Source organism: Empidonax traillii, unplaced genomic scaffold, assembly GCF_003031625.1.
Source record: "Empidonax traillii isolate 1590-97213 ecotype Southwest subspecies unplaced genomic scaffold, ASM303162v1 scaffold1060:size1239554, whole genome shotgun sequence".
In the NCBI taxonomy this organism is placed as follows: domain Eukaryota; kingdom Metazoa; phylum Chordata; class Aves; order Passeriformes; family Tyrannidae; genus Empidonax; species Empidonax traillii.
The window spans coordinates 976,623-1,000,862 of NW_020956253.1; the positions used below are offsets into that span (position 1 = coordinate 976,623).

At 44.8% G+C, this 24,240-nt stretch overlaps 1 protein-coding gene across 1 annotated transcript in view; it reads right to left on the reverse strand.

Moving 5' to 3' along the window:
• Window positions 1–22,411, reverse strand: part of RP1L1 (RP1 like 1) — a 27,664-nt gene extending 5,253 nt beyond the window's left edge. Inside the window, exons 1-5 of the mRNA XM_027904445.1 lie at window positions 21,773–22,411; window positions 5,496–5,670; window positions 2,644–3,998; window positions 1,264–2,025; window positions 4–1,182 (exon numbers count right to left, since the gene is read on the reverse strand). Coding sequence (XP_027760246.1) covers window positions 4–1,182; window positions 1,264–2,025; window positions 2,644–3,998; window positions 5,496–5,670; window positions 21,773–22,411 — 4,110 coding nt within the window. The remainder of the gene's footprint in view (window positions 1–3; window positions 1,183–1,263; window positions 2,026–2,643; window positions 3,999–5,495; window positions 5,671–21,772) is intronic.
• Between the last annotated feature and the right edge of the window lie 1,829 nt (window positions 22,412–24,240).

A 24,240-nucleotide genomic window follows, 5' to 3' on the forward strand; every position in this document is an offset into this window, starting at 1 on the left:
GTTGTTCTGCAGGTTCCACCTGATTTTCACCTCATTCATGGCATTGACATAGTGAGCCATGAACTCCTTCTCGATTTTTTTGAGCAGTCTCAGGACCCAGACTGGGTCTGGATCCACTGAGTTTTGCTGGACAAGGGATGTCCCCACACTGGTGGATGCACTGACTTTGGGCTCTGCGACACTTGGTGACTCTTTTTCAAGATGCTCTTCCAAACCAGCTTTAATCTCCATCTCACCATCAGCACCTTTGACATATGTATCATCGATGGTGGCTTCAGGATTTTCTTGTGGGAGTTCATCATTCACAGCTGCAGCTTTTTCTTGTTCTTCAGTTTCAGCTAATTTGCTGGTTTCTTCATTTTCATTTTCTCCCCCTTCCTCCTGACCGTGTTCACAGGTGTGGCACTGATCCTCCTCCTTCTCTTCTTCCTCCTGTATTGGAGATTCCTCGTTAGCAGACTGTGCTTTTTCCTCTCTGTGTGATTCTGAGCAGGCTGTTGAGGGGCGGGATGGCTGCCCTTCCTCTTTACTTTGCTCCTCAGCCTCAGTCACTTCAGTTCCATTCTCTGTATTTTCCTCTTCAGCTGATTTGAATTCCACAGTTTTCTGTGCCGCTAAAGTGGCACCAGCTGCACATTCTTCTCCTGAGCCACCAGAACCACTGCAGACATCAACCCCGGAGGAGGACATGCGAGTGAAGGCGTGATCCATGGATTTGGGGCCTTTAAACCCAAGGTCTGGCTTTGCCTGCTCGCTGGCCCCTTGAGCGGAGCTTGGACCGCTCCTCTCAGCTGTGCATCCCAACCACAGGGCTTGAAAAATATTCAGCAGCTCCGTATACCTTGACTTATTCAAAGCTTTTGAGGTGTCTGATGGGTCTTCTGACTCTTCATCAAGGAGCTGGAGACTGGCAAGACAAGTAATCAAAACGTTGGCGGAGTTGCTGAGTTTTCTCCCCATGGTGGGGGACACTTCGGGCAAACTGTTCGATCGGTCAAATTTGGTCTCATGTTTTGAACTGAGCAAGGCCTTCATGATCTGGACAGAAGTCTGGACAGAGCTGGGCAGGTCCCTCTTGTTATTTTGGCTGGAGTTAACTGACTGGTTGCTTTCTGCCTGCTCAGCTTTGGCAGTCTCAGATGCCACCTCACAGACTTCTTCCTGGTTCACACATTCTTCAACCTCTTCCTTAATAGCTGTGTCTCCTGCTGTCTCTTCTTCCACTTCAACCTTTGCTTCCTTTTCAGCCTCCTCCTCCTCCTCCTCCTTCTTTCCCTCAGCTTTTTCTTCCTCTGGGACTTCCTCAGCCTGTGTGCAGTGTGATATCTCGGTAGCTGTCTCTGTACCTTCCTCTTCCACATCGTCCTCCATTTCATATTTCACAAGCAACGTTTCTGAAGGGATTTTTCTGAGCCACTCTTGCACAACTTCCTCTGGAGATGCGTTTGGCAGAGCAGATGGCATCAAATCACTCCCTTCCTCCTGCACACCCGTGCCCTCTGATGCTTCCTCCGCTTTTTTGCTCTGAGAATCATCGGTCTCTTTATTATTCTGATCGTTTGCTTCGGGCGCTGCTGACTTAGACCCATAGGACGTCTCTTTGGAGGAATCTACAATTTCTTTCTGCTCTTTCCCCGTGCTCAGCAGCGACCTGGAGCCTAAGCTGCTAACAGAGGAGTTCTTCAGCACGGCTGGACGCACGTTTTTCCTCTTTGGCTTTCCTTTGGGTGGGGCGGGGCAGTGCAGGCTGCGCACTGACATGGTCTCAGACAGCGACGCCCGGCTGGAGTTCGACATCTTCACGTGAAGATTGTTGTTTTTTGTCCGCCTTGACTTCGAAGATTGAGACATGTTGGACTGTGAGCACCTCTCATCCGTCTCCTGGGATATCTGGGCCAACAAGAATTTTTCTTTCGCTTCTGATTTTGAAGAGACTCTTGAGGAGACACTTGTGGGCTTTCCATTCTGAATCTCACTCTCAGTTGCGTGGTCAGCTTTGGAACATACACTCCCACTCATACTTCCCTGTTTGGAAGAAGAGGGCTCTGAACTAACCTTGGCATGACCCTCTCCAGTTTTTCCACTAGGACTTGATAATTTTGAGCAGACAGATGATGGTTTACTACTTTCTTCTCTATGGCTTCTCTTCTTTGAGCCTTTTGAGGATTCACTGTAGTGACTGGTGTTACTTTTAGAGCTTTTCTCCTCAGCAGGACCTGCAGTTGCTTCTGCTGCACTAGTAGATGAAACGTTTGACTGAAGAGATCCTGCCCTCTGAGACATGGAGTTTCCAACAGATTTTTTCTTGGTTTCACATGAGCTTTTGGAGTAACTGGATGCTTTGCTGCACGATCTCGCATCATCTGCATGTAGGGAATTCTTCTTTTTATTCGGAGAGGATCCAAGTGAAGACACAGACACTTCAGACTGTGCATCCAAATGAACGTGGCTGCGTTTGCTCTTTTTGGAGCCCCTGGAAGAGCAAGAGATGCTGCATGGAACGTTCTCATCACTGCCACTTTTCTTGCTGTTCCTGTCAGTAGCTCTGGAGGAGTGGCTTCCCTGTGTGGAGCATCGTTCCCCTTCACAGCTTTCGCCCCTAATTGATTGGCTGGGCTTTGTTTTTGCTGACACTGAGCTTACTTCTTGAACTTCACTTTCCTCTTGCTCTGCTTCTGCCTCTCCGGCCTCTTTCTTAGGGCAGGACTCACCGGACAAGGAGGAGACCGCTGGATTTTCATCAGACTGGTCATCCTGCTCGCTCTTTGCTTTTTGGGTGGTACAGTTGCTGGACTTGCTGTGCACACTGTTGGCAGGGGTGGAGCTCCGAGAGTTCTCTCCTGGGTTTGCCTTCTGAAGGCTTGAGGAGGAGGACATGCTCTTACTCACGGTGCTGTTTTCCTCACAGATGTTATTCTTGCTCCGTTTGGACTGCAGGGATGACTTTGACATGGCACTCCCAACCCTGCTGCTGTCAGCCTCTTCCACGTCATCCTTTAGGCCCTTCACAGAGGAAGCTTCGAAACAGTTTTCCTCTTCATTTTGTGAAATGGTTTTGCTGATCTCTTGGTCTTCTTCGGGGGCGTCTTGAGTATCCAGATTGTTTTCACAGCTGGAATGTGACATTATACCCAGGGATGAAGGTCTCTGGCTATTCCCTGTGCTTGCTGGAGTGTCTCCTTGCCGATCTTCTCCAATGGAAGCACCTGTAGACAAATCACTTCGGCACCTGCACTTTCTGACAGATCGATACGCCACCCTGTTCTCTACAGTCTCTGAGTAGGATGAGGACTCTCTCACAATGTGCTCAGAGAATTCCTCACTGGACGTGGTGGGGAGGCTGTCCATGGAAGTCATTTTCTTGTGGATGACTCTCCTCCGGGAGGACGTGCTGGAGCACGACGACCGCGTGCGCCAGGTGGTCTGTACACTGGGCTCTTCCCTTGGGGATGCGTGCATGGGATTCTTCCAAATGTCATAGTCCTGGTGCTTCTTCCCACAGCTGTGACAGTGAGCCTCGTCACACTCGGATTCCTCAAGTTTTGACATGTAGGAATCGATCTCACAGGGATACAACGAGTCGTCCGCCTCCGAGCTCACTTCTGGGTTCATCTTCTGCAGGGGGTCCACTCCACTGTCCTCCTCCACTCCTGACTCCTCACAAGGCAGCCGGTTCAGCAGGTTGGACTTCTTGATCTGGGTGGACCACTGCAAGGTCTCATCGTTCAGCAGGCGAAAGCGGACCTTCATCTCCACAGACAAGCTCCCATCCTTGTTCACGTGCACCCGCTTCTCTATGTCGTCGTTGACCAGGGACTGGACCAGCTCCCCGGCTTTGGGGTGGGAGCAGCCATTGGAGAAGGGTGCTCCATTGTCTGGTGAGGCAGCAAGACCGTTGGGATAAGATTTTTCCGACGACAAAGAAAATCTCATGGACCTGTTGCTCGATGACGACCGCGGGTGGATAACGCTTTTTTTGGCTTTCAGTCCAAAGTTCACTGGAGGGAAGGAAAGAGAGATGGAGAGAAATGTTAACTCAGATAAAGATGACACAAAATACCTGAGTCAAACCCTCAAACTAGAGAATACTGATGCTATTCCATTAAAACCAAGCCTGTGTCAATTTATGTGATTTGAAAATTTGTCTTTGACTAAGTGATGGCCATAAATCACAGAGTCCCAGAATAATTAGGGTTGGAAGGGACCCCTGGGGATCATCTAATCCAACCTCCTTGTTAAACGTTAAGTTCTGAATTAATCATGTGTATTAAAACCTTCAGTACCCTAACTTCATCATTTTTTAAAATCTAAATTCAAACAGAAACACTTTGTGGTATTAAGTGCATGCCAGGAAGTCAAATAAAAAAATAAATATAGTAATATATAAATACACACACAGAGAGCAATTTAGTCTCAGAGTTTTGGTATTTTATCAGGTTGCAAATACTCCTTTATTTAACTGTTCAAGTTTTCATCCTTCTTATATATATATCTGGACAATCACGTGTCTCCATGGGCATATGGATGCACAGCTGGATGGAGGCATTTTGGGAAGGGAGTGTTGAACAGGAGCACATCAACCAAGACCAATAACACGTGAAATAGCTTTCTCTAATCATCTTTATGCATGTGAACTGATATATTTGCTCAGTCTCTTGATGGACAAAGGTCCAGTTTATTCCCATGTTTCCCCCTCAATTTTTTATGTCTCAGGCAGTGAGTGTGAAATATCTCTGTCCATAAATTTCTACAACCGGTGGCCAACATAGGAGTGAATCTTTCCCAGCTCCTGGTATTGGCAAGGGAGAGGAAACAGGCCCACCTGCAGGGCACATTGAATTTCATCCCACCACAAATCCCTAATACACGTGAGATTATTGCCCTTTGGAAATGGTAAGTTTCCTTCCACAGGCTACAGAGGGTGGCTGGTTTAATTACCTGTGACCTTAGATAACTCACGGTGAAGAATATAATAAGAAATATAATCCTGCATACTCCTTCCTGAAAAAAAGCATTCCATAAAAATATGTTTTGTTCCCAAAAGGGCATCTGTAACTTGCAGGAGAAGCTGAGACTCCTGCTGACAGAACCAGGGCATCCTCTGCTCCTGGTGCAGGGAAGTCCATGAGTACAGGCGTGACACCCCAGACAGACAAGGGGATCGAGGATCCGTGGGAAATCTCAAGGGTATGGGGAGACAGACACAGGAAAGGAGGGAGTTCTGGAAGGAAAAGGAGACCCAGAGATATGAAAGAGGAAGGGAAGTCAGCCAGACATGGAGAGCATATAAGAGAAAGACTTGGGGGGAGGCGTAGGGAGGAAATCCTAGAAGGAAACCAGAGAAAAAGAAGGGGAGGATGGAAAAGCTTGGGAGGGAGGGAGGGAGGGAGGGAGAAGGAAGTGCACTTTCCACATGAAATCTGCACATTGGGGCAGCACAATGGGTGCCTGTAATGCCCACGCTGTGGGACACAGACCTGGAGACACCCAGGGGCTTTGCTTACTTTCGTTGTTCTCGTTGCCGCTGTTGCCGGTGGAGCGGGGAGGCAGGTTGGGCAGCTTCTCCACCGAGTGTTTCCTCAGGTTCTCCATGGACACAGGTTTAAAGGGCTCCCGGCCCACACACACCAGCACGTTGGGGCAGTGGAGAAGGGCCTGCATGCTGTCAATCTGGGAAGGGAAGAGCAAAGGGGATCACCGGGAGCTGATGGAGAAGAGCTGGACTCTTCCAGGCCCAGAATCAGCTGGCTGTTGGTTGGCACCTAAATAAAAGAGCGTTTGGGCAACACTCTCAGGTGTGACTTTTGGGGTTGTTCTGCCCAGGAGTTGGACTCGATGATCCTTGGGGGTCCCTTCCAGCTCAGGATATTCTGTGATTCTGTGAAAATAAATGTGGTTCTGGAGAACTTAAGGGTCTTCCAGAACCTACTGGCAGGCTCTGTTGGAATATTCTTCCATTGAAAGAGAAGCTCTGCTACATTTTAATAAGATTTCCTAAGACACGAAAGGGGTGGGAGAGATTGCCTAAGGGAGAAGAAATCTCATTTATTAAGAGGTTTCCCATATTCTGGGAAAGATTTAGGCATAATCAATGTGGTAGTGAGGGAAAGAGTGAAACTGGAGGCATTTCAGTTTTGCTTACCGAGAATTATGACCTTTAAATTCCTGTAATTCCTGTATGGGACAGCAATTATTACCTGGCAAATGCTACATTCAATTTTGGCCCTTAGCCCTCTTCCATTTTTTTGCTCAGGAAGAGGAACAAGAATTGTGACTAATATTACCCCTAATATTACCTCAAATACTGCCTGAATTATAACCCCATTTATTGCCTCAGTGCTGGACAGTGAGGGACGTTGTCCCTCAGTGAGGGAAGTGCCTGTGAAGGAATCTTTGTTCCTCCCTGAGAACCCAGATTTACACTCTTCACCCTCACCACATGACCCATTTCTGGATTACATGCCAAGTCCTACAGGGGTCACTTTTCATGGAATCATATGATGATAGAAAAGTTTGGGTTGGAAGGGACCTTTTAAATGTCATCTAGTCCAACCCCCCGCAACGAGCAGGAACATCTTCAACCAGAGCAGGTTGCTCAGAGTCCCATCCAACCCATCCTGATACAACATTTACTTCTCTAAAAGAAGAGGAATCAGTCTTGTGATGAGCACTGGTAAGACAGAGTCTGGACCAATCTTAAGTGACAGGACTCAAGGGAATGGCCTGAAGTTCCATCAGGGGAGGTTTAGGTTGGATATCAGGAGAAGGTTTTTGCCCCAGAGGGTGGTTGGGCGCTGAACAGGCTCCCCAGGGCAGTGATCACACCCCAAGGCTGCCAGAGCTGAAGGAGCATTTGGATGATACTCTGAGACACAGGGTGTAACTCTTGGGGGTGGTCCTGTGCAGGGCTAAGGTTGGACTCAACAATACTTGCAGGTCCTTTTCAACTCAGCACGTTCTGTGATTCCATCTGGCTCCTGCAACTTCATATTTGAAAAAGTGAAGTTCAGCTCTCAGCTAAAATACTCAATGCTTTTAAAAGGAGGAGAAGGATCTCTTTCTGTCTGAGAGGACTTCAGAGGGGCCAGCATCTGGCAGCTTTGTGCTGCCAGGCGTCTCTATAATCCAGCTGGGACATCCCCTCCTTCTCGGTCTGTTTCATCAGGAGAACATCTCTAGAGCATATGGGAACCCCCCAGCAAGAGGTGACCACACCAAGCCAGCATTGGTGGTGGGCTCAGCACTACCTTGCCCCCAAAATGCCCCTTGACCTCAATATGTCACTTAATCATCATCTCTTTGATGAGCAGCTGAGGATGGAAGATAAGGAACCTCCGAGGAGCAGCGATGACGGGTCTGCCATTGTCACACGAGCCTGGAATAACAGCACATGAAGGACAGAACTTGGCCTCTAAATCTTGCTACAGCCAAGGAATGAGGAGCCAGACCCACTGGAGAGCCCAAAACCTTGGTTTGTGAAATTCTTTTGGGGTTCTCCAAGATGAGTTGGTACCACCAGGGCTGTGGGGGGTACTGAGAGATTAGTGCTGGTTCTGGAGCAAATAAGAGGAGGGTAAATGTGTGTGGGGTAAAACAGCAAGATAGAGATAAATAAAATCACATTTTAGGTGCATTTAATCACTTCTGTTCATTTTTCTTACAATAAGCCATAAGGCATCTACTTTTAGTGGGAATACACTGAAATCCCATTGTTTTCCTTCATTCTTTATTTACTGTTTGCGCTTTGACAGCACTTGTGACTTAGACATATTGAGTTTGTTTCTATAAAACCCACAGTAAGAGAAGCTCTGCTCCCTAAAACTTGCATTAAACACAATGTGCAAAACAACAAAACTTCTGAGTCCTTGTGATCAGTAACATAAAACTTCAAAATAACCCCAAGATCTCAGTCTGTCTCTCTACTGCTTGTCATTGGTCAGTAAATCCACTTCTGGTCCATCTATTCCTAAAGAAAACATCTTTCTATATTCCTAAAGAAAACATCTTTTTAGCTCACTTCAAAAGCCTATAATTTAATAAACCAAATATTTTGAGTAGGGTTTTGCCACCTGAGTATTTATTTTCCTTCTTTACTTTCCTGGTTTTTTTTTTCTTTTCATTTTTATTCCTTTGGTGAGATCTTTCACCCTGACCCTATAGATATAGGGAAAAAAAAAAAAAAAGAGGGTAAAAAAGAAGAAAGAGAAAAAGGAAAAAGAAGGAGAGGAAAAAAGAAAAATAGACATGAAATCTTTTCTGTTTCTGATGTAAAACAATCTGTCTTGAAAACCCCACTAAGTTTAGATTTGTAGAGGATATTTTTTTAAGTGAAAGCTATTTTTTGCTAGGGATATTTCCTCACATGGATCTGTGTAGATACTTCAATCACACTCATCACCACTGCGTTGTGTGTGCAGAAAATAGATGGTGGCAATGACAGAGCCTCGGGAACCAATGGAGCTGAGCCAGCTGAGTTATTGAATTTATATATATTTATATAGATAGATAGATTGTGGTGGGGTTTTTTTTGTTGTTTTGTTTTGTTTGTGTTTTTTGTTTTGTTGGTTTTTTTGTTTTTGTTTTTGTTTTGGTTTGGGTTTTTTTGTTTGTTTTTGGTTTTTTTGTTGGATTTTTTTTTTTTTTTTTGCACAAGCCAAATCCTTTTCTATAGACAGAACTTGTGTTAAGTCACTTCAAATAGTCTGTCAGGGAGTATTTCTGCCATCACCAGCTCTTTGGCAGTTTTTATACCTATAACATATCTTTCCTTCCTTAATATCTTGCCAGCCCTGATCTCTTTGAATTAATAATTGCAGAAATTCATCTCTGGGGTACTTCATTGTTAAAAGCATTTTGGCAGTGTAAATACAGATGGACGTTTTCTAAGGGTTAAATAAATCATATTTATCCCATTGATTTGGTTTAATGCAACTTCCTCTCTCTCAGGGCAGTGCTGGAGGGTTATAGTTCATCTCAGTTTGCTCAGCATGTTTTTCTCACAGTCATGGGGACATGTCCCTGCCTGGGATATACAGTTGACATCTTCAGGCCACTCGACATGACATCTTTTACTAGTGCTAAATTATCTCCAGGCAGTGTGTGTGCCCTCTTAGGTGTTTAGCAACTTGCAGCTCACTTGGCGTGTCCCAGGGTGAGGCCAATGTGTTGCTTCTCAGATCTCTTTCTTTTTTAAAGTATATATAAAAATTATTTATAGTCTAAAGGCATCAGATCCTGGACCTGCAGCCATGCCAGTGTCCACTGTTGCTCCTGAAGGTGGTGAAGGAAATACTGACCCCATTTCAAGAAGTGGTAGAGTCTCCCCTGGCTTTTCTGGGGTCTGCATCACACTGCTTATTACTAGGAGAGAACTGGGAGCTTTCTTTTCATAATCATCATCATCATCATCATCATCATCATCATCATCATCATCATCATCATCATGGTCTGAGTTGGAAGGAACCTGAAATCTCATCTCATTCCAACCCCCTGCCATGGGCAGGGACACCTTCCACTAGCCCAGGTTGATCCAAGCCCTGTCCAACCTGGCCTTGGACACTTCCAGGGATGGGACAGCCATAGTTTCTCTTGGTAACCTGTGCCAGGACCTCACCACCATCACAGCCAACAATTCCTTCCCAATATCCCATCTCTCCCTGCCCTCTGGCAGTGGGAAGCCATTCCCTTTGTCCTGTCCCTCCATCCCTTGTCCCAAGTCCCTCTCCAGCTCTCCTGAAGGTGCTTTAGGCTCTGGAAGGGGCTCTCAGCTCTCTCTGGAGCCTTCTCTTCTCCAGGTGAACACCCCCAGCTCTCTCAGCCTCCTTTCTCTTGCTGTTGAGCAAGAGAAATGTCCCTGCTCTTCCTCTTGGACATACCAAACACAAGACAAAGAGTTCTTTTGATCTGTGAAACTGTATTTTCAATGCAATTCCTGCCACTGATTTTCATGCTGGGAGAAGAAACTGGACATTAGACATAAACTTGGTGAGAGATAAGACTGCAAGATTTGAAAAAAAAAAAAACCAACACAACAAAACAAACAAACAAACAAACAAACCAGAAACAAACAAACAAAAAACAAACAGTGAAAAGCAGACATAGAAGCTGTTCACATGTCAGAAATACCAGAGCCCTGGAGAAAGAAGTGAAAAATTAGATGGGATTAAAATATGAGAACATAATCTGAGATATCAATGGTAAGAGAGATTAACTCCAGCCAACATGTACACTCAACAGGTACCAGGAAGCCCCATTTGAGCTGAATATTGAACATCCCAGACATTACTCAAAGCTCCACTGGGAAGGCCACCGTGTGTGGGGTGAAAATAAAAGAACATCCCCTCTTCTGCCATATGTTGGGTTTTTTTTTCAGTCTGGCTGCTGTCCATTCAGGATGGGTTGTCTCCAGGAACATTACTGTGCAGAATCTGCCACAAAGGGACTGTGATCTCAGCAAGGACCTCCAGGTGCTACTGCAGCACAATTAATAATACAGTGTCATCAATACCTAAACAGAAACGGGGCAAAAATAGCATCTCTAAAACAAGGAAGCTGTTTGACATGGAGAACGTGCCATCCTCTGGCTCTTCCCAGAGAAAAAAAGAACCATTGTAAGCCTTGCTCACCTCAGAAGGTGAATGTGGATACGAATTTCTGATGAAGGCAAAATGAAGAAGACACCTTTTTCTTTCCCTCTGCTGGCTGCCAGCCTGCCAGAGACATTTGGGACTTAGACAGAATGTGGGAAATGCAAGACATTGTTCAGAGGACAACTCCATAAGGTGATCCACCTTCCAAAGGGGTGCAGGGATTCATGGGAGAAACAGGAAAAGCTTGTACCAGAGCAGAAGAACAGGCTAACAGGCTGAGTCCATTCCCTATCCTGCTGACTCACTGCCTCCTTTCCTTGAGCTCTTTCATCTGTTCCCTTCAGATTTACAGCTCCTTGGAGTGTGAACCACCCTGCTGTTTTGTGGTTGTGCCACATCCAATAGGGGGCCAGCCAGGCCTCTGAACTGACGTATCCTGGTTTGACATCACGAAATTCCGTATTTCATTCATGCAAAGAACCCACTCGCCCTTCCCTTCCCCAAACTTTGCACTGGAGGAATTAGAGAGTTGGCTCTTCTGGGGAGTGGCTTGTTAAAGTTGTGCTAATCTGCTGGTCAGGAGGTGAATCATGGGGTGTTGCCACTCCGTGCCCACATACGAATTAGCAAAGTAGCGGAAGGAAAGAGAGACACATGGCTTGTCCTCCCTTTCCCTCACTTCAGCATGGCCAGAAGGCTCTCCACCGAGGTGAGATTGAATTTACAGCAAGGAACTATTGCATGGATACAGATGTAATCCTCTGCAAACTGTAGCACACAAATTATTAGTCCAGACGTGAGTGCGCAGTACCCCGTCCACCTCCCAAATCAAAACTCACGTGGTCTCTTACTCATCAAATCAAAGACAAGGTCCCCAAATCCACATAAATTCATGACACTGTGGAATGCTTTGGGTCGGAAGGGACCTTACGGCTCACCTTGTTTTACTTCCTACCAAGGGCAGGGACGCTTTCCACTATCCCAGGTTGTTCCAAGCCCCTTCCTGGTCTTGAGCATTTACAGGGATGAGGCAGTCACAGCTCTTCTGGTCAACCTGTGCCAAGGCCTCACCACCCTCACAAAGAAGAATTTCTTCCTAACACCTCATTTAAACCAACTCTTTTTCAGTTTAAAATCATTCCCCCTTGTCCTGTCGCTCCAAGCCCTGTCAAAAGCCTCTCTCCATCTTTCTTCCCCCTTCAGGTGCTGGAAGGCCACAATTATGTCACCCCAAAACCTTCTCTTCTCCACAGAAAGATGTGGGAAGCAGGGCAGATGCCAGTGTCCCATAACAGGTGTTCTACTAAACACAAATAACCTTTGTTTGATGCTTATTTCATGGGAATATGGGCAAGTCCAATGTTCCAGATGCTGAAATGCAGCAATATAAGATGATTATAAGACTCCTAAAAATATCAGCATCTCCTAGAACTTTTCAGGCATGGCCTGTCTCCTTTCAGCTTTGACCACTGTGGAAAGCTGCATGAAAAAGAATAATTTTGGAAGATCATGAAGCACTCAAACAGCCAAGTAAAATAAGTGAAAGAGGGAACAATAATCCCCTGCACTGTTTTATTTAACCATAGTTCAAGATCTTGGTTATCTGTTGCACTTCTGGCAGCTTTTCCTGGAGTTATCACAGATGCTTTTTCCGTGTGTGCAAAAATTTTCTTGTGTAATAAAAAAATAACCATTCTGAGTTTGCTCCCTGGAAATAATCTGGATCAACAAGTCTTGCAGCAGTCCAAGAGAAATACTGCAATCAGAAATCCAGTGGTTGTTGGAAACCATTTGGGTAACAGCAGAAGAGAAACACCTCAGGGGAAAAAAAGGAAAGAAGGGGAAAAAGTTGATGGCCTTTTCCCCCACTGTGTGCTCAAAGTGAGGTCTGACCCTGTTCTACCCGAGAAAGAACAAATTGCTGTTAGAGGTGCAAAGTCCAACAAAGAAGAGAGGAAGGCATTTCTTAGAAAGTTTTTTGCTGCAGATGTTTTCCACCTTCCGACACGTTGCAATTCCTCCCTGAAATCAGAGCCCACCACCTGCTCCTCTGGCATCGGGTTCATTAAACCTGGTCCATCCACCATCAGCACTTGAAAATCATGAGTCAGAGTGACATCCACCCCACCCCAAGCTCCTGCCCTGATCCTCTCTGAGGGCAGGATTAGCTCAAAAATTGACAAGTCTTGAAAAATGTCAAGCATTTGGTTCTTGTGATGAGCCTTGAGGTGACTGAGTCAGCGGGAAGGATACGAGTCGAGAGTTCAAGCTTGTCCCCATGACCAGAAGGTCTCAAAACTTACTCTTTTTACATGAGGAAAATATCTACAGAGTGGATTAAAAAGTGTTTCAGCTGGAAAGTGAGGGGGGAAAGAGGGAAGGACAACATGGATGTGCTGCAAGTAGCTGTAGGAGCTGGGACTGAGTGTATAAACCCTGTTAGGCCAAGCTCACAGATCCACAGGGCCTTGATCCGTGGTCTTACCACCCTGGATCCCTCTTAGCATAAACATTCCTATCTTGTACTTTTTTGAGCACTCTGGATACAATTTGTGGCCTCCAGAAGCTCTGGGCATAAAGAGAAACACATTTAGCTGGAAAACTTGGCTTAACTGAATAGTTTTCTTGTTACTGAGTCCAAGTTTGGCTCTCAATGTGCGAAGCCCACGGTGCAAAGTGTGAAAGATGGGAAGGTTTTTACTTCTGCTTGGCAGAAACAGCTCCCTTGAAGCTAAGTGGATTTATTTCAGAAAGGATGCAAGTTGAAAGAGAATCATAGAAGAATAGAACCATAAAATAGAAGCATCCCAGAATCATTAAGGCTGGAAAAGACCCTTAACATCACCAAGTCCCAACCACCAACCCAGCACCACCACCATGTTTGCCACTAAACCGTGTCCTCAAGTGCAGAACCACCCATTTTTTGAACATTTCCAGGGATGGTGACTCCACCACTGCCCTGAGCAGCCTGTTCTAATGCTTGACAACCCTTACAGTGAACAGGTTTTTTTTCTTCATGCCCACCCTAAACCCTCCCTGGCACAACTTGAGGCTGTTTCCTCCTGTCCTGTCACTCGTTGCGCGTTGTTGTGGCACCCACCTCACTACAACCTCCTCTCAGGTGTCTCACCTCAGGCCTTGCTAAGAGTTGCACCAGAATTCTTTGAATTCCCTGTTCAAGGCCCAAAAAGAAAAAGAAAGTTGATGCAAATGCAAATGCAAAACATCATCTCTTTTCCTCTCCCATTGCTGTTAAAAATTCCAAAATCTGCATTTGGAAAATCAGATTTCCCTACAAAAAAAAAAACAAAACAAAAAACCAAACAAAACCAGTCCAGTCTTCCCTGCAAAAATTCTTTGCAGAAACAGCGATTTCTACTGAAAGGACTGGCAGAGAATTCACAGTTTTTCCAGGAGAGGGTGGAATTCTGCAATTTTTTGGTGCTCCGGGTAAATGAATAAATAGACACATCATGTTGACAAATATTCCTGCTTACACTCAATAATGTGATTGGAAATGTCTCTGCCCTGGATTAAATTCAAAAGAATTAGAAAGTAATTACACTTTGCTACATTTTGTTCTTTCAATAGTAATCTCCTCAGGGGAAGGGAATCATTTGCATTTGGCAGTGTTAGATAAGAAAGGATTAGATTTGGTGTGTGTTAGATAAGAAAATGGGCAGCGCACACGGGGTCCGTTTAACTCTGCCTCGTCAGGCACCGGGCCAAATGATTTCAGGGCATCTCAGAGGTTCACCAAAACACACCTGGGATGTGAGTCTTCCCATGGATCAGGTTCATGGAAAGTTTTGCTGAGGTTTACAGATCACTGGTGTGAATCTCGCCAGAGTCACTGCGGGTTTGGCAGGGAATCAGAGCACGCCAAACCTGAAACCTGCCCGTTTGTTTTTAGCCCGTGAGTCACGGGCGCCGTGGGTGGAAAAGCGGCTCAGCTCACTTGGTAACAACAGTCTGCACCCCCACGAGGGGCTGGAACCGGCTGCCATCCCTCATACCTGAGCACGGCACGAAAGCAAGTGTCACAGTGAATGTGTCAGCGTGGAACCAGAAAATTAACTATCCCACGGAGGCAAATCGTCACCTCTCCTCTCTCATTGTTTATATACACGCACCACACTTGAAACCCGCTTATCTGCCTCCCTGTATCCCCTTTTCCTCTTACAGTTCCATCAGGGGCTTGATGACACCTGTCATTAAGACAGATGGGCTTGGTAGAGAGCCCAAACACGGAGTGGCCCAGAGGATGCCTGCGGGCAGCCTACAGATGTCCCAGGAATGGCTCTGTGGATGTGTAAATCTGAGCCAGGAAATATGTCAGACAAGCCTGTTTCCTGGCCTTGCACCCTGAGGTCGCTGTAAATGCAGTCATTAGTACCAAGGACTATTTAGCAGTAATAGTTAGGTCTATACCTTTACTAATAGCAGCTAAAAATAAAAGTTCTGCCTTTACTGCTGAATTAAATCCATTCTGGATCCAGGGCACTGGAACAGGGCTGCCTGTGCCACTCTTCTTAGAGTGGTCTTTAGTGCATTCAAAGCCTGGACCAGCTGGCACTTTCCCAAGCAATTCCTGGGCAGATCTGGGAGTCAGCACATGCCAGGGAGCTTTTCTAAGAAGCAGCTTGAACGTGACCACCCAACATTAAAGGCTGTGGGAATTAGCCCCTATTTTGGATGCTGCGTGGTGGGATTATCTATAGATAGTTCCATCTGGTGTCAGGGCCAGAGCACGTGCCCTGAATCTCTTCTGGCAACTGGAATAGCTTTGGCCCATGGTACTACTTTTGGGCTGAAGAAGATCTTTATCCTATGAGTTTATGGAAACTGGGAAGATACACCAGGGAAAGAATCACTTCACGTGTCTTCTGTCTTTCTCCAAAACTGCTCCAGCTGGCAAGCCCAAAAACGGCTTGATTTGACCCAGAATGGTCAGTCTTGCCACAGCACCATCTCGAGCCAAACTCCACACAAACACAGAAGAAAACTGAGGGTTCTCACCCCAAGGAGATGCTGATAACTAATCTTTTACAGTGTCCAGTTAGTGGTGCCTGAGGAAGCATTCCTTAACTCCCGATTGCTCCCCTGATTAACCCACATGGGAATTCTCTGATCTCTCAAGGGAATTTGGTGGCATACACAGCTCGTTCTGCAGTGTTCTCACTTGTAGAGTCTGAGGCAAAAGAGAGTCTTTCTGGTCATCCCCTCTGTCCTTCCTCACAGACAGGATCAGATTCACTCATTAAATATAACAACTTATGGTCAGCCTCGAGTGAGCCTAAACAAAAACACATCCAAGCTTTGGCCTGACTCCAACAAACACAAAACCAGCCTCACTCATCCCTTGGAAAACTCTTCTGGAGGCTGATAAACCCTGGCTGAGCTGTTCATGGTAATTGCCACCACAAACTATGCGGACTATTTGCCATAACACAGTTGGGTTTCAAATGCCACACGAGAAGGAGCGCTGGGTTTTAAGGAAGGAATTGTTTTTGGTTTTCTTTTAGTTTAGGACAGTTGGTAAAAGGAAGGCCTGGTGATTCACAAGGGCAGAAATCAGGACATCTATGACTGGACGCACAATCATGTTGCTGGGTTCCTGTGACTTTACTGAAGTCTTAATGAACATCCAGCTGGTGGACCCTGGATAATTGCCATTTGTAAGGGAAATCCCCTGTCGATGTCTCATAATCCTACACGTCATTCCTTACAGTCTGTGAGGATTTCTGGCCTTTCCATGATCTCTTTGCCCCTAGGGGCATTCCTGCCTCTCCAGAGGCAGAGGTGGGATCTGCACATAGGTGTGTTCCTGTGGTTTGGACCATGGAGAAAGAAAACCCACTAAGTTGTATAAGAACTTTTCAGAATAGAGATGAAAGTCCATCTGGTGGAGAAGATAAGCTCCAAATTTTACTTTACCTGTCTTTTGTTGTTTCTTTCTTTTTTTTTTCTTTTTTTTTTTTTTTAAATTGAGGCATCTGCACACCTAGTTCTTTTTAAAATGTCCCCAGTAAAAATTAAGATAGCTGCAATTTCCAACAGCCTCATCAGCCAATTTATCTTCAGATGCAGAATCACGAGTGTGTGTTTGCCAAAATTTAAATATCTGTAGTACTTTAAAGCAAGTGTGTGAAAACTTGGGCCTGAGTTAATTTATGTGACCAGACTAAGTCTGTCTTCCAATTTACTACAGTCAATAAGTAGAAGCTGAGGGATAAAATGTCTCCCCATCCTAAATGCCTCAGAAACTGATCAGATCTAGATGAATTAATGAATTAGGTCCAGGCCTGTGTATGTTTTAGTGGGAAAAGGTGCAAAAAGTTTCACTGACAAGTTAATTATATGTCATTTTAACCTTAATAACAAATCTCCCTATTTGGGCAGTTAATCCAGTTATTTCCAGTTAATCACCTGGAAAAGAGCAGCAAGTGGCTTGACCTGGAAAAAGATTTCGATTTACACTTACTTTTCTTGCTAAAACTTTGACTGATTTTTGCTGATTTTCTTGCTGAAACTTTGATCGATTACTGAAAAAATCAAATGAAATTTTTCTCCTGTCCCATGCTCACCAAATGACTATTTTGATTTAGAACCTGACAAGAAAAATCGTGGCTAGTTTGGGAAAATGAGCTATTTGCTCTGATGAAAGCAGTGCCCAAACACTTAAACACCTGTTCCCCGCAATGGGACAAGTCCTGCTTTTCTGATAAGAAGTCTGCTTGATTCTTAGGGTTAAAAATACTGTTTTCACCTCACTCAAAGCTTCAGGAGCTAAAATGAAAATGCAAATATGTAAATACCAGTAGGACCACTCTGGGTTTATACTGACATGGGAATTGAGGCTTTTAGATCACTATTTCTACTGAACTGGTTTTTCCTGGGAAGTTCAAAAATACAGTTTTGAATATTTGTGACAGGTAAATAGGCAGAAAAACGGGAGGAAGAAAGTACAGAATGACAGCAAAATAAAGTGTGATCACAAAGCAAGAAGCTCTGCTGGCCTCTGATGGCTCTTGATCTCTCCTCTCTGGTCACCAGTGATGATTCGAGTTTTTATTCAATTAAACTTAGAGGTTTACTGGAAAAATCTGTGGACTAGATAGACTGCAAAAGGAAGAAATCCCTTTCCTCTGCTTTTTTTAAATCGATAAGGCATGAAAGGAACAGGAAACAACAAGTCTATTCCATCCATGGGTGTCCAAATTTATACCCTCATAAAGACTTGTAATTCTGAAGTGCCCTGGATTTACTCAAGGAAATGGTAAAGATATTAAAATTGTATTAAAGATATTAAAAAGATATTAAAGCAGACCCACTGGGACAGATTTAGCTCATTTTAGATTTGAGTTTAGATCTGGAATTATTGCAGTAAGAGAAAACAAAAGGGAATTGAGGAGGACACACGCTGAAGTCTATGAATTGATGGAGTAGACTGAGTCACCTGCAGGACAGGAGATTTTTCCCTTTTTTTCTTTTTTTGGTGTGTGTTTGGCTTTCAAGAGATCGAGGAAAAACTGTCAGAAAAAAAGACATTGTGAACAAGCTATTAAATATTGGGAATTATGTTATTCTAGGCCAGACAAAGTCTAGGAATGAGTCTTATTCTGCTAAGCTGTCGAAACATGGGAATAAATGTCAAAAGTTCTTGTTCCCCTCAATCCTAATTACATAGACGTGTTAAAAGAAGTTTATAAAATTATTTGAATTATTGTTGAAAGAGAATAATACCAGAAACAAGGAAATACCCAAGAAATAAGAAGCACTCAGATACTTTTCAACGGTCATGGCACCCAAGCCTAAAGTAACAGGAAGCCCTAATAAGAATGGCTATTAAATGATGAGAAGTGAAGAGTTAAAAAGCTGGAGGTAAATGACTGAAATTAAGAATGGCCAAAAAAATCACTGTGAAAGGTTTTCCAGGAAATACAGTAATAATCATGTATTTCCTGGCTATATATATAATATGATAACATGGCTCAGATTGGACCCATATTTATCTATCACTGAGATATAAAAGGAATAAAAGGAGTGAAAATAAAATTATTAAGGTACAGAAGATCAACCACGTATTGACAAGACAGTCATGAAAATTTTCGTATTAAAAAAAAGAATCCTAAGATTATATAATATAATCTCAAGATTATATAATATAATATAGTATTAGAACTTTAGACAGGGTGACCATCAGCAGAGCTGAAAATGTAAGATGTTTGAGTGTCATTAGATGAAAAGAAAGATGAAGGTTGAATAATATTGAAGATGTTCTGTTTATAGAATGTGTATTTAATGCATATCCCACTTAAAATACCAGTGTTTACAGTGATTAGAAGTACAATTGTGGGGAATTATTTTAAGAGTCACAACGAGAATATTGACTGCACTAAGAAGCAGAAAAAAACCCTTTTCTTTAGAGAAATATGTGAAAATTCTAAAAAAAGTAGAAATGGAGGCAAAGTTACATCCACTACACAAGATTACTCGTGTCCATGTGGACTGAACAGTCCAAGTCTTGAAAAATGGAGAAATCAGTGACAAATTAAAATACTTATCCATAGATTATAAGGCATCTTGGTAGCAGGGTTGGGTTTGGTTTGGTTTTTGAGCTTGGCTGCTCAAACATGGTCTGGGCACATCCAAACCATCTATGGTGAATTGTCACAGGCCCTAAATCTAAAATATGGATCAAATCAGGGATGGTGTTAAGAATTTAGCAGAATGGAGAGAGAGGAATGAAATCCTGCTGTAACACTTTTAATTTAGTGGTGTAGTTGTGGTGCACAGCAAACTTCACGTTGTAAATAATGTGATGAAAGCTGGGAAAAAAAGAACCTTGATGATTCTGAAGGTCTGTAGACACCTGTTTTGGCCACTTCTGAGCTCAGTGGACTGCCAGCTTAGTCTGAACAGCTCTGTGGGAGCTCAGCCTCACTTACAGAAGCATTTGGGCACTGATGTGTCATTTCAGGTGGTTGAACCTGAAGTGAATCGAGCTACAGATACCCACAATAATTTGGACACTTACTTGGAAAGTTGCTGTCAAAAGTGCCTGTTTCTTTCTTTTCATGTCACAGAATCATTTAGGTTGGAAAAGACCCCCAAGATCATCGAGTCCAACCTGTGACTGATCTCCACCTTGTCACCCAGCCCAGAGCATTGAGCGCCAGGTCCAATCTTTCCTTGGACACCCCCAGGGATGGTGACTCCAACACCTCCCTGGGCAGACCCTTCCAATGCCTGACCACCCTTTCCAGGAAGAAATTCCTCCTGATGTCCAACCTGAACCTCCCTTGGTGCAGTTTGAGGCTTCTTGTCCTGTCCCTTGTTCCCTGGGAACAGAGCCCAAGCCCCCCCTGGCTCCCCCCTCCTGTCAGGGAGTTCTGAGAGTGAGAAGGTCCACTCCGATCCTCTTTTCCCCCAGACTAAACCACTCCAGCTACTTCAACCACTCCTCATATGACTTACTCTCTAGACCCTGCTGGAACAGTCTGTGGCACAGGATTCACCTTGTCTACCATCCATTTATCAAAAATGAATCATTTTTTCCTCTCATTAGGAGAAAAACCTGCTTTGGACACACTTAGGAAAGATGAATCCTACAGTAGGTTGCTCATCTTGCTCATCTTCCACTCAGACTAGTCCCATAAGCAAGACATAAAATTTAAGATTAAGTATCTATTTTGTTTATCTCAATCCATGTCCACATCCCAGGTTATCCACAGCTGAGTTCCTTCTTTTGCTCCTGTGCCCCTTCTCACAAATCCTGAGCACTGGAATGGGTTCCCCAGGGCAGTTCTCACAGCCTCAAGCCTGTCTGAGTTCAAGAAGCGTTTGGACAATGCTCTCAGACATGTGGTGGGATTCTTGGGGTGTCCTGTGCAGGGCTGGGAGTGGGACTCAGTTATCCTGAGGGTCCCTTCCAGCTCAGTATATTTTATACCTCTATGACTCTCAGATTCTCAGCAATATTTCAGCTTCACTTGTCTGGCACATGTGGAGCAGCATCATCCTTTCCTTGAGGTTTCATCTCATCAAACTCAGGCTGATACTCTTTCAGCCTTTAGATAAGTAGAATTGGGAAAGCTAAAGCACTAGGATATTTGGGAAGGACATTTTCCTTGGATCCTCCAGCTGAGAATAGGAAGCTCCTTCCAGAGTGGGGAGCATAGCAGTGATATGACATGTTGCCTCCACCAGGAAGGAGGAATTAAACCACATTATCCCCTCCCTCTCTCCTTCCTACTGCACGTTCCTGTCCCTGTGCCAGGTCAAAGTGATCTGGGCTAAAAACATTCCTCCATTTTCTTCCCTCTCCTGGATAGCGGATCATTTGAACCCGAGACATTTCAGTCACCTGGCTCGGAAAGTGACACCACAAATGGTTGTATTGTTCCCTCTGAAGAGCTGGCACACAGCCCTGGAAGGGTGGGAGAAGTGGCAAGGAGTAGGATAACTGCTCCACTCAGCTGCATTGCCAGGGACAAGCCCAGATAACATGTGGGACCTCTTCAGAAATAGGGAAGTAAAGGTTAGTCTGCGTTACAAAGAGATGGAGAAGTTAGGAGAATGCCAGGTTGGCCAGGAAATTCCTTTGGGACCAGAAGAACAAAGGAGTTGTCACACCCTGACTTCATTATAAGAGTCCACCCCAGTTGGCACATTCACCAAATCATCACAAATGTGTCTCCTGATCCCACTCATACCCTAATTAATTATGCATTTTTTTGTTGTCTTATGATGTTGAAGATCCCACACCATAAGCAGGACCCTGTGAGGGTTCTATGACGAACACTAACACAGGGCCATCTGGTTCTGCTGAATTCCCAGTGGTCAGGTATAGAAAAGTTAAGCATTTTTTTGGGACATACCTCCTAGGAAAGCACGGAAAATTCCACTAATAGAACTTTTTATTAAGAGTTTTATACCCAGCTGCAAAACACTGAGCACCTGAACCTCCCTTTGGCCCAAAACAACGTTTTCTATGAAGTTCTTGAGTGGCTGAACAGGATTCTTCTACATCAGATTTCTATGTAATTAAGGGGGAAATAATTAATGAGACAAAGCCCGAAGGATAAACTCTAAAGGATTTGTGTCCCAGGGAATGCAAAAGCTGATGTGGTAACACCTGTTTGAACAAGTGACCAGCACCAGGAATCAGAGATACCAACCTTCTTCCCATCAATGGTGTAGAGTTTCTTCACTGGGAACTGCAGGATCTCTGTAATCTCATCCAGGAGGGTTTTGAAACTCCGGGCGTTCCTGCGGTTCAGGATAATGGAGCGCCGAAACCCACTTTCCCCGTTCTTAACCAGAGTGATTTTCTTGGGTATTCTGGGGCCATGGTGAGTGAAAGGTGTGGAATAATCTTCCAGCTTGCTCTCCTGAGCTGCTCTTCTCATGGTAGTGGGGGGACGAGCGTGTCGTGGAGGGGCCGGCCTGTGTCCCCCCGGAGTGATGCCAATCGGCTTCACGTATTTCTTGTCGGAGCACAGGTAGCACCCTCCATCCTCCAGCTGGTCCAGCTCGCTGATGCAATGTATTCCTCGTGGGGTGGTGATGGTGCGCACCCCAAACGGCAGAGGGACCCGATGGGAGAGGTCATCCATGAGGGCATTGAAGCTCTTGAAGCTCCGCTGGTTGATGGCCATCTTGACTCCTGCAAACTGAGGGTCTCCGCTCTTGAAGAAGGTTATTTTTTTGGCTGGAGGTACCTGGGTGAGAGCGCTCGCCCGAGCCACGGAGGGAAGGGGTGGGTCATAGTTGTAGGAGCTGGCGGTCGACAGGAGGTCAGCAGGCACCTGAGACATCTCTCTTGCTTAAAGGTAACTGCAAATAGAAGAAAGAACAGAGTAGGGTTTGTCTGAGACAGCAAATCACAGAATGTGCTGAGTTGGAAGGGACCCACAAGGATCATCGAGTTTGACCCTTAGGCCTGCACAGGGACCCATCCCCAAGAGTCACATCATGTACCTGAGAGGATCATCCAAACCCTCCTGGAGCTCTGGCAGCCTTGGGGCTGTGCCCATTGCCCTGGGGAGCCTGTTCAGTGCCCAACCATACTCTGGGGGAAGAACCTCTTTCTAATATCCAACCTAAACTTCCCCTAAAACAACTTCAGGCCATTCCCTTGGGTCTTGTCACTGGTCCCCACAGAGCAGAGCTCAGGTCCTGCCCCTTCTCTGCCCATCCCAAGGAAGCTGTAACTGTAATGAGGTCTCCCCTCAGCCTCTTCTTCTCCAGCTGAACACACCAAGTGCCCTCAGCCCTCCTCACATGGTTTTTCCTCAAGGCCCTTCACCAGAATCAGTGCCTGACCAACATGGAAGCGAAGTCTTTGTTCCTCACAACAATTTTCCCATCTGTGCTTGGTCAAGAGCACATTGTACCAACGTGGTGGTCATGGTTCAGGTAGATACAAGGAAACAGAGCAGGAAGAGAGGCCATAACCCTGCTCCTCACAGCCACATCACCCCTGTCCTGCAGATGCCAGTGAGAATCCAGCCAGTGTTAGTCACCCCCGAGGCACAAAAAGCATGAGTCAGACCCCAGGAGAAACCCACAAGAAGTGTATTGTTGTCCTTTGGAGTTTTGTGTCTTCCTTGCTTATACTTTTGAGGTTTTCTCCGAAATTATCAGAGCCAGTGATTATTTCAGCTTTATTTTTACAAACAGAGCGCTGAGATTCTCACGGAGCCCTTTAACCCCATGAACTGGAGCATAACAAGAACCAAACCAAACCAAAGCTGAATTTGCTCATGGAGTGATTACACTTTGTAGCACAAACCAGTCCTGAGTTTGCTGAGGAGCAGAGTGAGTCTGGTTTCAAAACAGTTGCACATGGATGTGCCACGAGGTAAGTTCTGGATGAAGAATTTACGGCGGTTATGACGGAAAATAACTGCAAGAAATATCACAAGACCTCAAATAGACCTCAAAAACTCGGTTCTGCTAAACAGTGGGAAATCTTGCAATTGCTAAGCACAGAGGAGAGGAGAAGGTTCTGCCCAATTTGTGTTGGAACAGTTGTTGTCCTCCACTTTTAAAGATAAACTGCCTTCGGTGTCTCACTGTGGTTGAACCCCAACTTTTGAACACAAGTGTTTTTAATGTCTTTGCCACGATGGAAGCAAGTGGAGAAGAAATTGGATTCTTTCTTATGCATTGTCCTGGAAGTCAATCACTAAAAAATTCAGGCCTCGCGTGGGATGGAATTATTACTCAAAAAAAAAAAAAAAAAAAAAAAAAGAAGACACTTTGATTTTGACGTGGAAAAAAGGAAGGATTAATACTATTCACAACTGCTAAAATATTGGTTGTAATGAGCCCAACGGATGCTGATCCCACAGTTTACCCTGAGTTAATTACTCAAACTTAAATGGAGTCTCTAAAAACGGCACTTAGGGATGTCACCTTCTGATCATCTCTCTGCTCACAGATGGACAGGAAGCCATTGGAATTGTGAGCAAGGAATGCAGTAGGATGGGAGCTGACAGAGGATGGTTCTGATTACAAACAACTACATCCAATTTACGTTCTTAGTTGATATCAGTTTTTCATGGTAACTTTTAAAAAACTCACAAGAAAGGAGATTTTTTTTTTTTTAATGGTTGCAAATGAGTTAGAACACAATAAATGG